Here is a 12,264-nt window from a genome sequence, read left to right as displayed (position 1 = left end):
TATGGTGTGGTGTGTAGTTGCTGGTGAGAATATGCTTCAGGTTGGCGGGTTGTCTGTGGGCAAGGACCGGCCTACCTCCCAAGGCCTGTGAAAGCGGGGGGATCATTGTCCAGGATGGGTTGAAGATCACTAATGATGCGTTGGAGAGGTTTTAGCTGGGGACTGTAGGTGATGGCCAGTGGTGTTCTGTTGGTTTCTTTCTTGGGCTTGTCCCGTAGCAGGAGGCTTCTGGGTACACGTCTGGCTCTCTCAATCTGTCTCCTCACTTCCTCGTGTGGGTATCGCAGTTTACAGAATGCTTGTTGAAGATCTTGTAGGTGTAGGTCTCTGTCTGAGGGGTTGGAGCATATGCGGTTGTACCTCAGTGCTTGGCTGTAAACAATGGATCGTGTGGTGTGTCCGGGATGGAAACTGGAGGCATGCAGGTAAGTATAGCGGTCGGTAGGTTTTCGGTATAGGGTGGTATTGATATGACCGTCACTTATTTGTATCGTGGTGTCCAGGAAATGGACCTCCCGTGTAGATTGGTCCATGCTGAGGTTGATGGTAGGGTGGAAGCTGTTGAAATCATGGTGAAATTCTTCCAGAGTCTCCTTCCCATGGGTCCAGATGATGAAGATGTCATCGATGTAGCGTAGGTAGAGAAGGGGTGTAAGTGGACGAGAGCTGAGGAAGCGTTGTTCCAGGTCAGCCATGGTCTAACCAGCTTTCTGTCTGTCTTACACTCCATTTACCCAATCCATGTTCTTTAACTTGAGGGCAAGAATATTGTGGGTGACCATATCAAAAGCTTTTCTAAAGCTGGCATTGGGGGCTTTGGGAGGACCAGAAACAACTTATTTGAATAGTCATCATTTGATTAATGAATATGCAAATATGCAAATTAATGTCACTGGTCCTCCAAAAGTTCATGAATGGATTTACTGGTCCCCGTGTCAAAAAGTTTGGGAACCCCTGGGCTAACCTGTTTACCTCCCTAGTGCAGACCTATCCGTTGCTAACAAAGCCCTGATCCGGCTTAGCACCTTGCAAGACTTACCCCTTAACCATCCTTTCAGGCCTCCATTTTGTCCGTCTGGGCAGGCGTGTGAGGTCTGCTGCATGGGCTATAAGGCCTCCAAATGAGACCTTGCTTACGGTACACAGAGCACACAGGGCTGCGTGGGGTTACAGAGAGGAAATGAAGTGGGCCAGAGTGAGTGAGAGAGATCTGGGAAAACAGAGTGAGGTGATCAGGAGAATGGTCTTCCTTGACCAGGCGCAAAGAGCTGGTGACCTCTGAAACTTGCCAGAAAGATTTTAAAAGCAAACAACTTTAAACAAATCCGTGGTGTTCTGGCCCGCCCTGGTAGTTAGGACTGGAATACAGAGCCTTCCCTCTCTAGCGCATCTGTAGGCCGCCAGACCAGGCAGGTAGCGAATGGCAATGATCAGCCGGCAGGAGGTCTGTTGGGAATGTCCAGTCCCCTGGGTAAGAACCTACACCTCCGAAACAGCCACCATGATTGGACCCGGCTGGCAGGCCCTCCAGAAGGGCCAGGAAATGACGGAGCCCTTTCCTCACCCTGTCCGTGTCTCCGGTAACGCCAGGTGCAGGCTGAGATCTGCCTGAGATTGTCCACTGAGATCTGTTTACTTGCCTGGAAGGATCAAGCCCCTTCAGGGCAGGAGCTTTAAAAGGGTCAAAAGGAGAGGAAGGTCCTATGGAGGATGGCTCAGACCGAGTTCGGGTGCCAGCTCTGCCACAGAACCTGTATGACCCTGGGCAAGGGACTTGCATACTCCTGGTGCCTCTGTTCTCCATCTGTAAAATGGAAATCGGAATCTTTCCTTACTCCGCCCTTTTGCCTGTCTTGGCCAGTTAACCTGGAAGCTCTGTAGGGCAGGTACTGCCTCCTGCTGGGTGTGTGCGGTGCCTAGCACATTGGGTCCTGAGCTTAGCTGGAGCCCCTCTAGTGGTTAATGCAATAATAGCGCAGCCAGTGTCATTTTGCTTTAACTGGACTGACTCTGTTTCTCCCCTTGATCTTGCTGTAGGGCCGGCTGATCCTGTCCAACAAGACAGCTCGTACTATTGCATTTTTCTACACTCTGCTGTTGCATTGCCTGGTCTTCCTGGTAAGTGTTTAGGTCTGGAAGAGGAATTAATGGTTGCTTACAACAGCAGGAAAATACCCCATCAAGAACTCGGCTTTCCATTTAAAATCAGGAGACGTACTCTTGCCTCTGCCATGTAACCATCCACCAGTGCGGTGAAAGGCATGTGCGAGCCAGGGGACACGTAGCACAAGGTGATGGGGAGACGGAGGCACTGAGGTGGAAAGTGTTCACCCGGCATCACAGTGTTGACGTGGCAGACCTGGGACTAAAACCCAGGTGTCGCTTGACGCTTTTCCCTGATCTAGATGCTAGGCCACATTGTGTTGGGGGTGCTGCTAAAAACACATGGCTGGCCTGGGTCTGCAGGCTCAGGCTAAAAATTGCACTGTACATGTTCAGGCTCGGACAGGAGCATCTAGTCATTCAACAGGAAGTGCAGAGTATAAGGCCTTGTCTCCACTTGTAGAGCTGGAGATCAATCTTCTGGCGTTCAATTTAGCAAATCTAGTTAAGACCCACTAAATCGAACTCTGGAGGTGCTCTGGTTGGCGCCAGTATTCCTTGCAGTCGCAAAAAGTAAGAGAAGCCGATGGAAGCATTTGCTCCCTTTGGCCTCCCTCTGTGAAGACGTCTTGGCTTAAGGTAAGTTGATTCCAGCTCGGTATTTTACATAGCTAGAGTTGCGTACCTTAAACCGACCCTCCTGGCCTTTGAAAATTCTAATGTGGACCTGGCCTAAGAAATTTAAAAAATAAGAAATGTCCTTGCGACCCAACGTGCCAGTCTACCTTTAGCTCACTGTGATCCCATCTTCCCGCTTTCTCACTATGCCCCTTAATCTCATCACTCTTCAGAAACCAACGGAGAGAGTTCTGCCTGTCCAGGCCTAGCAATTTAGACCATCTTTGCCTTGCATTCTGCAGGATACGGTTCTGCTAGTGATTCCTAAATTCCCCTAGCATCTATACTTTTAGATTTGTCTTTTAGTTTCTAACATTTACCAGTGTAAACACACCCATGACCCACCCTCTGTCTCTCTCTCTCTCTCATAGAATGCTAACAGTTTCATTAGGTCACCTTTTCCAAAGGGAATAATCTTCAACTCCATTGTGGGAAAAGTCCTATGGAACTTGGCAGTGATAAAACACATCTAGGTTTAAAATCCCACAGAATTGTGAAAGTACTATACAGATGAATAGACAATGATCTCTTTTCTGTAGACCTTTTTAGATCAGGGGGGCAATAATTTTTTGCCGGGGGACACTTCAAACATTTTGGATGTGTTCCCAGGCCGCACCGGAAGGGGTGGGGCCTCAGACGGAAGGGACAGGGACAGGATGCTTCTGGGCCTTCCCACACACAGACCATGATTAGTCTGGGGACTGGGGAGCTTCTTTGCCCTCCTTCCCCCGCAATACCCCTAGGCACCCATTCCCCTGGCAGTGAGAGGAGACTTCCCATGCTCCCCCACCCCCAGGCTAATCAGGGCTTGGAGGGGGGGGAGCACTCGAAGTCTCCGCCCACCCTACCAGGAACGTGCGGCACTTCAAAGCACTGCATGCTCCAGGCAGGGCAGAGGAAACTTTGTGCTCCCCCCCGCCCCCAGGCACTGATTGGCATGGCAGGCCAGTTCTGGTCCGTGGAGGCCCTTTTGCCCACCCCTGTTTTAGAACATGCTATAGGGTTGGATAAAGAATTATAGCCTGGCGAGGGAATTCCGTGTGTTGCTTTGAAAATTCTGTCGAAAAGTTACCTGTCTCTAGAAATACCCCATAAAGGTGACCCTGTCTAGTAGCTGAGTTGGTCTTAGCCCTTATGAAAGCCACCCACGCTGTATTCCCCAGTACTAAGACACACTACTGCAGCATCGTTGTATGCTGTGGCATTTTGGACCAAGACAGTGATCAGCTGCTTCATGCACAGGGATCAGCCAACATATGGTATCTTAGAGGTAGCAGTTTAGAATTCTAGTCCTCACTGCATAGCTAGAAAGAAGCGCTAATGACGTGCTTGCTACGGTCTTTTGGATCTTGGATTTTATTTGCCTTTTTTTGTTGCAGCTATGCCCTGATCCAGTGTTTTTTTTTTTCCTCCCCTTCCCCCCATCCCCCAGTATCTTCTGGCTGATCTGTATTTCCAATGGTGGAAGCTGCTAATTGTAGATTTTCCTTTCCCAGTCAATAAGGCCCTAATGGTGTGATCAGATTCAAACAGGAATCTCTGTTGACTTTAATGGGGCTCTGCATAGGCGTAGACAGCCTCCTGTGTGGCTGGATGAGGATGTATTTTCCAGTATGATCCAGTGGATTTGGATGGCTGCCTATTCAAGCCAGAAAGATAAAGAAAGGCTCAACTGGGAAGTTTCCTTGTGCTCAGGGCTGTGTTCGCAGCTGGGTTCCCCTCCACCCCACCCTTTGTGAATTTCAATTACCCCTAATTTGGAAGCCTGCTGAATCGTATTTCTGGAATTACAGTATTTCCTCAGTGGCCGGATAATGCTGCTAAAAGTTGCATGGGAGTTATTAACAACAGATGCCCAGGTCTCCAGCTTGTATTTGCAGTGGGCATTGTGCTTTTCAATCTATCCTGTTCTAAAGGCTTATTTACAGAATTTTCCTCCCCTGCTATTGTGCAGCATTTCTGGGGGGGGGGGGGGGGTGTTATCTGTCACGGCAGGGAAAAACTCATCAATAATTAAATGAGACAAGATGAAAGACAAACGAATAGCACAAATATTTCTATCCAGATCTTGTTGGAATAAAATTGGCCTGCAGGCATCTTGTGAGGAAGAGAGCACAGAAAATAAAAAGTTATGCATCAAGTTTAAAATGTAATCTAAAAATATTAGGCATAAGAATGGCTTGGATGGGGTAATCTCAACATGTCTCATCAGTACAAAACCAGAGCTTCAAAGCCCAAACACCCATAGCCTTTGAATCAGGCACCAACTGCGTTTACTTGCCAATGGACTGGTCAATTCTGTCTTACCCACTTCTACCATTTGAGAACGGTCTTTCCCCTTCATCTAGAAACAGAATCCTTCATCTCCCTCCATCTGGCTTCCTTTCCACCAGTCTTTTCTTCCTTCTCCCTTTTATGAATTTCAATTATCTCTATTGCGGGGGCCTGCTGAATGGGATATGCAGAATTAGGGTATTTGCCCGGTGACAGGATAATACCTTCTTACAAGTCACAAAGGCATTTGCGCATCAGCTTTGGCAGCAGATGTGAGGTGCATTTGTAGCCCCATTGTGCTTGTCGGCAAAGTCAGTTGTAAAGTTTTATTCAGATCATTTCTCTGTCCCAATCTGCAGAATCTTAATATTTAAATACATTCTGTGTGTCCCATCGGAGATGGTCAGCAGACCAGAGGGTAGCATGCTATAGCTCTGCTCTTCATTAATGGAAGCAAAAGGCGTGAAGGTCTTGATTCAGCCTCTTTGCCACCAGGCGACACATGTCAGGAGATAGCATTTAGACCAGTGTTTCTTAAACTTTTTAAGACCGAGGAACACGAAGCAATAATTTTTTTTTATGCAGAACACCAAGGATTTTTTTGTTGAGCCAAAAAAAAAAAAAAAAAAAGGTTGGGGGGGAGTTGTTGAACAGAACAAAAAAAAAAGGTCACCTGCTCCTTTAAGGACGGGCATTTTGAACTCTGTTCTCCACAGCACACCTCCAACTACAGTTTTAGAAACACTGTTGACACTGTTTAAGAAACACTGATTTAGACTGATAGCTGATTTTCAGAGGTACTGAGCAATGTTCCCTCTAATATTTTCCACCCGTGTGCAAAATAAATTTTTTTACGTGCACCTAGGCATGTGCAAATGTGCATCCCGAGTAGAAACAAAACCTAGCTGTAGGCACTCCGTTAATCAGCTGGGCAGCACTGGAATCTCTCCTGAGTGTCTGTATGAACACCCAGCTTCCAGGGAACACTGGTACTGAGAAAACTAAGCTCCTGTTGGCTTCAGTTAGATTTGTGCATCTGAAAATCAGGTCTCTGGAGAGGGCTGCCATTTGTATGTTAGGGTATGTCTACACTTGCACCCTCTTTCGAGAGAGGGATGCAAATGAAGACATTCAAAATTGCAAATGAAGCCGGTATTTAAATACCCTGTGCTTCATTTGCATATTTGCGTTATGGCACTATTTCGAAATACCCTTACTTCTGCTGAAGCATTTAAAGGAGGGCAGCAGTATCAGCAAGGAATCAAACCCTTCCTATTGGCCCAAGAAGGCATTGTTCTGGCTTGAGCACTGCTCTTTCACAGCTTACTGGCTGGTTCAGTGAAAAGCACTGCACATGCTTCTGTGACAGTAGAGTGAAACCTACTTTTCATTCGTGGGCTTCAGAACGCTTTACAAGGCCAGGCAAGGTACAGCATTCCAGTTCTACAGGTTAGGGACAATGAGGCGCAGTGAGGAACAATTACTACCCCTGGTCTCAAAGCACGTTTGTGGCAGAGCCAGAATTAGAGTCTGGGACCCCTGACTCCCAACTAGTTTCTGACTTACTGGACCATGCTGTGTCTGTGTTGTTAATTAATTTCACATGGTATTAATAGTCCTGGACACCCCTGTTACCTCTTCTCCTAACTCCCCAGCTAGTCTCCATTCATGGATTGCAGCCCTTCCCGTTCCTGTAGCCCTATTTCCTCCCCTTTGAAGTTGCTCTGTTTGCAGAGGCCTGGTGTACATTGCAGATTGAAAATTACAGAATGCAAAACTAATCCCGGTTTGGTGGACAAATGTCCTAAAATTCAAGGGAGGGGAAATTGAATCTTCTGGTTCCATTTTATTTTCCAAAAATTAACACAACTAATATGTAATAATGTGATATATTTAAAGTTCTTAGTAGTGGTAATTAACAGCTGTGTTCCTACCACCCACCTCTTCCTTAATGTGCTTTTTAATCACGTATTTTAAAAGTTCATATTCTGGACTATGTGGAAATCAACCCATTTGAAGATACATGGCTTACGGCTACGAACAACTAAGACACACATGTGCATTCCAAAGCATGCACTTGCTATTCTACCCAGTCCGCTACTGAGTGTGTTTGTTTGACTGGGGGAGACAGTTAATTCTTTAAGGCTGTACGAACATTTCTCTAGCAGAAGTGGAAGAATGAGGCCCTGTGGTTATGGAAAGCAATATAGCATCCCAGAGAGGCTTGAAAGTCAGCTTGGTGGCTTATGCTCTGAGGAGTGGGAAGCTGCACGAATGTACTAAGCAGAAAGTAAATAAAAGGGTGGGGGGGGGGGCTCCCATTGCAATGGGAAAGAGTTAACAGTGTTTCTTATTTCCCAGGTACTCTACAAAACTGCTTGGAGTGAGAGTATGGGAAGGGACTGCGCTGCTTACTGTGCTAAGAAGTACGTATGAAAAGAGGAGGATTTGGTGCAACCCAGATTTCCAGTTACTGTCTTGAGAAAAGAAACAACTTTGATTTAACCAGAGGAACATTTGGGCTTGCAGTCACTTTTGAAACACATGGTTGTATTACAGTGCAGTTGTGTTCTGAACAGCACCTTATTTCAGCAGCCTTAGCTACTGTCTTTAGTACCGGAAGGAAAGGTTGACTGCGTTGGGCCCAATAGCCCTGCGAAGGCAAAAACTGGTCAGACAGAGTGAGCTGAATTTTGTTTCTTCTTGGGCATCAGCAATTTGTTTATTAGGTTCTAATCATGACACCTTTGTCAGCAATAGCTAATGGGATTTTAGAAATGGTTTAATTTGGCGAGGAGGATGTTTTGCTGGTGAAGATGCACAGGAATAAAATGACCCTGGTTCAGCTTTCTGGAAGAACTGTTTTACTCCTTAGAATTTCATACCTTTAAAACAACAAACATAGAAGCCCACAGAGCCATTTTCACACAGAGCAGAATAATGTGTTGAGTCTGCTTTGAAATTAGCTGCCCAATGACAAATATACAAGAAAGTGATAAATTTGGAGAGGAGTGTTTTCAGTAGCTGAGGGCCTGTTCCTATAACATGCGTGTGCCCAGGTAATTAATTCTCTCATGTAAGTAAGGATGCAATAAAGCTGGATGAAGATTTTTAGCTAAAACTTTTCACTGAGGCTGTTCTGCAAAAACTTCTTGTGCAATAGAGCATCCACACTGCAAAAGCACATCTGAAAAGCGATGCAATTTTGTCCAAGAGAGCATCCAGACTGCATGGGCGCTCTCTCAAAAGAAAGCGCCGATTGCTATTCATAGAATGGCCACCAGGGCACCTGTGCTTTTTCCTCTTTCTGTTTTTGTGCAAAAAAACCTATTGCCTGTCCACACACACCTTTTTGCGCAAGAGCTCTTGTGCAAAAAGGAGTTATTCCTCACAGAAAGAGGTATACCCATACTGCAAAAAGCCCTCTGTTCTGTCAATTCACTGTAAATTTTCTTGTGCAAAAATGCGCTTAAGGTGTGGATGCTCCACGGGTTTTTGCGCAAAAACCCTGTAGTGTAGACATAGCCAGAGAAATGTAGATTCAGATTAATTACAAGGTTGAGAAATTGTGTCTGATGCACCAAATGATTCTGGTTAAAAATCCCCCCAAAATACAAATATGCCATTTTGAAACGACTTTTTCAAGTCATTTTTAAAGTATTCTTTTAAAACTAACCAAAATTGTTTGGAATTGAAATTTATATTTTAACCTGAAGTAAGTTTTTTTCCACTATTCAGTTTGCCAAAAATGTTTGTTCTGCCCAGAATGGGTGTTCCCTCCCCTTCTCCCCCCCGAATGGCTAGGGCTTTGGCACAGCTCCAGTGTGAGTTAAGACTTCGGGATCAGGTCCCATGATTTGTTTTCAGCTGCTCTAACTCACAGGATGTTCCTGGGCATGTAAAAGAGGCTGTAGTCCTCTCTTGAGTATGACAGCTGGTGTCTGATTTCAGTGTGTCTTGCAACTTGCTACGGACTTTGTGCTGATTCATTATTTAACTTGTTTGTTTCAGGTATGCTGATCATTTGCACAAGTTCCATGAGAATGGAGACAATGGTGACATGTGGCAGTGAAGGCTGAATTTGAGGCTTTTCACCACCCCAAGGGGAATGTTAATTGGTCACACGTGTTCCACTTTCCTTGTCCCTGCCGTGACCATTGTGCACAGGGCTGTGCCCAGCAGCTTGACTTGAACCTTTTAAAAATTACCTTTGTGCTTTGTAAGGTTGAGAAGCGGTGTTCCCTTCCCCCCATTCCGACACTTGTAGGTTAGAAGCTTCAATAATGAATCGTAATTTTGCAAAATGTAAGTACAAGGAAGCAGGTTCCAGCTGGACTCTAGGACTTCCGTGTGTTCCCTTGGGTGATGGTGTCTGAAGCTTTAAGAATCATTAGAGTAAATACTGTAGTTGGGAAGAATCCACCCTCCTTTCATTTAGATTTGCTTTATAAAACTGTAGGAGGAAGAGATCTGTTCCATTGAAAGCCAACATCTTCATATAGGTTTCGAGGGCTGGGGAAGAGATTGGAATCCTGACCATCACCTCATAACGTCTGTGAAGTCCAACCCATGAGCCTGGCTACCCATGAAATGGGGAAAACTGACCACTTGTAGTGGACTTTACAGTAATTTAAACAGCCTCATATTAAAGAAATGCGTTCATTCTCCAGCAAATTCTTAAGTGATCAAAGACTCCAAATTTTACTAGACGTGGAAATGGCTGGATGTAAGACCCTGCAATAAATTGGCTTTCCTTTGGTGAGGTCAGTCATCCAGAGACAGGAAGTTACTGTTGCGGTTGCTGTCCTGCTGTATTTCTTATTGAATTAAGATCTCGTTCAGCTCTGTATTTAATCTCATGCGCATTTCTTGTGGCCTTTGAGCTCGCTGTCAAGTAAAAGCAGACAGGTTTTTTGTAGGCATTGTTGAACTGGAGACTGACTTACCCGTGAAATGGGACTTGATAGTTGGGATTGGAATTGGCTGAGGGAAGTGGTGCTAATGAGCCAGGAGCTCATTGGAAAGGTAGTGGGCACTCCTCGGAAAATCAAAATGCTTCTGCTGCACATTAGTTGCTTTGCTGCAAAGGATGTATTAGCACAATACAAGATGTCTGATGGACAAAGCTGCTTGCATTGCAGCCTAGCTGGTTACTGTCTGACCCTTCTTGGCTGCTCTTCTGCTTGAATAAGTTAATTGTTGACAGTGGGTTATTTTAGAGATATAAAATATATGAAAAGCTGATTTATATAGAGCTTGTAAGTTTCCTGCAAGGTTCTGCACACCTTCTGCTTCCATTGACCACAATTATCATTGAAAGTGCTCGGTACCATGCCAAATCAGGCCTTTACTCTATACATAATAGCATGGTCCATTCATGCTCAGTTAAAATCCCCATTCTAGGCCAGAAGAATGTTGCCTCGTGGTTAATGCTGCCTAGCAGATATCCACATGCATGTGTTAGTAAGTGTGGGTCTATAAATAGAATATGTAGTCAATGATAAAACTTCCCATATGCCATGAGCACTGAAGATCTATTTATAGTTGCTCAGCCTGTAGAAAACAGTAAAATATTAATTGCAAGGAAGATAATAGGCTGGGGCCAATCAGCACCTGTCTACACAGAGAGCTTCAAGAAGAGTGGGGGCTTGTTTAGAAAAGAGAGATGTCTGTAGTGGATGTGATTGCATTGTTACAAATCTCTCATTGAGGGAGAAGTGGGATGCGCACCAGTAAGTTACCAGTGTTAATCCTGTTTTTACGTTGCAGCGAATATACTGGGGATTCATGCTCATGCAACTATATTGAGAGGGCTACAGCATCATAAAAAGAGACAGGGCCTAAAGTACTGGTGTGCTTGTTAAAATGAACGGGACTCTCGCAACTCCACATGCTGGTTTTTTTCCTTGTGAAGCAGCAGGGCTGTCTGAACTGCAGCATTTTGTTTGCTGTCTCCCAGTTTCCTCTCTTCGAATAACTCAGTGAAAAGTGTTTCTTCTCAGAGATCGGGATCAAAACACAGCCCATTTTCCATAGATTTGTATCCAGCTTAGTCCTGTGCTGCTGCTTCAAAGCAATGTTTAGCCACATTTTTAAGAGGAAGGCAACCTTATCTGGAAGGACTTCGGATTTCTAGAGATGATGCACGCTCTCTCTCAGGGCCTGAGTAGGTGTGGTGCGGAGCCCCTTCCAGATCTCATTGATTTCCGAGGCAGCGTACGGGGCCCAGCACTTATCCAAGTGGACCTGTAAAGCAGACAAGGGTTTTCTAGGGCCAGAGAAAGTTCGGGGTGCTTTTCATATCCAAAAAAGGTAATGATCTTTATTTACAGAATGAATAGGTGTTTTGCTGTACTTGCTAAAAAGAGCAATCTTTGTAGGACTAGGATATTTGCTATGTTAGGCTAGTTTCTTTTAGGTTTCATGGGGAAAGTCAAACTTACTTTATTCAGAAGCTATACTGAGTGGATTAGAATTGCAAAACATGCTTAAAATTTGGCACATTTAATTTTCCGTAAATGGTTGAAAATAGATATTGTTGAGCTATGCAAGTCATGATCAAATAAACGTAGATATGCATCAAGACCGATTTATCTTTGTGGTTCTGTTTTTTTAAAACCCAAGACGCATCCCCTGTTCAGTTTCCAGCTCTAGGAGACCAGCCTTTGCAGCTAGTTTTAGAAATCCATCTGACACCTAAAGAAACCATTTGAGGTCTTACACAGTCAGAAGGAGCAGCACCACCGGCCTTGATCCCTGCTGTGTGAAGACCAGGGCCAGCTGCAGTTGAGATGAAACATTCTTGTCTGGATATAGACAGGAGGGAGAAAATACACTATGATGGACAGGAGGTAGGGTCATTGCTGAATATCCTCACATGAATAGGCTCTGCCTCTCACAAGATTAGAGCCTAATAATAGAGATGTAGCCGTGTTAGTCTGGTCGGGCTGCCCTCAAACCAGCTAGGCATGCAGTCCAAGCGCTAACAATATGGCCGGTTTCAGATGGAATTGTTTGCGCTCAGTTCTCTTCCTAGTGTGCCCTGCAGGCTGTTTTGGTCACCTCCCCATACAAACACCCCCTTACAGCCAGTGGAGTTGAAAAGGGTGATGTTTGATGAGATGATTGTGCGATTAGAATTTGACTTCTGATCATCAGCTTTCAAAGCTGCTTTTTTTCCCTTCTGTGGTTTTGTCTGGACAGCAGAAA

The 12,264-nt window shown here is 45.1% G+C and overlaps 1 protein-coding gene across 1 annotated transcript in view; it reads left to right on the top strand.

The window, feature by feature from the left end:
• The window catches only part of CUX1 (cut like homeobox 1), a 398,058-nt gene extending 386,418 nt beyond the window's left edge, over positions 1-11,640 (top strand). Inside the window, exons 21-23 of the mRNA XM_075904409.2 lie at positions 2,038-2,118; positions 7,417-7,481; positions 9,067-11,640. Of these exons, the coding sequence (XP_075760524.1) occupies positions 2,038-2,118; positions 7,417-7,481; positions 9,067-9,127 (207 nt within the window). The 3' untranslated portion in view covers positions 9,128-11,640. The remainder of the gene's footprint in view (positions 1-2,037; positions 2,119-7,416; positions 7,482-9,066) is intronic.
• Positions 11,641-12,264: the final 624 nt, after the last annotated feature.

Source organism: Pelodiscus sinensis, chromosome 21 (assembly GCF_052426305.1).
Source record: "Pelodiscus sinensis isolate ZL-2025 chromosome 21, ASM5242630v1, whole genome shotgun sequence".
In the NCBI taxonomy this organism is placed as follows: domain Eukaryota; kingdom Metazoa; phylum Chordata; order Testudines; family Trionychidae; genus Pelodiscus; species Pelodiscus sinensis.
This window is presented reverse-complemented; position numbering and strand designations above follow the sequence as displayed.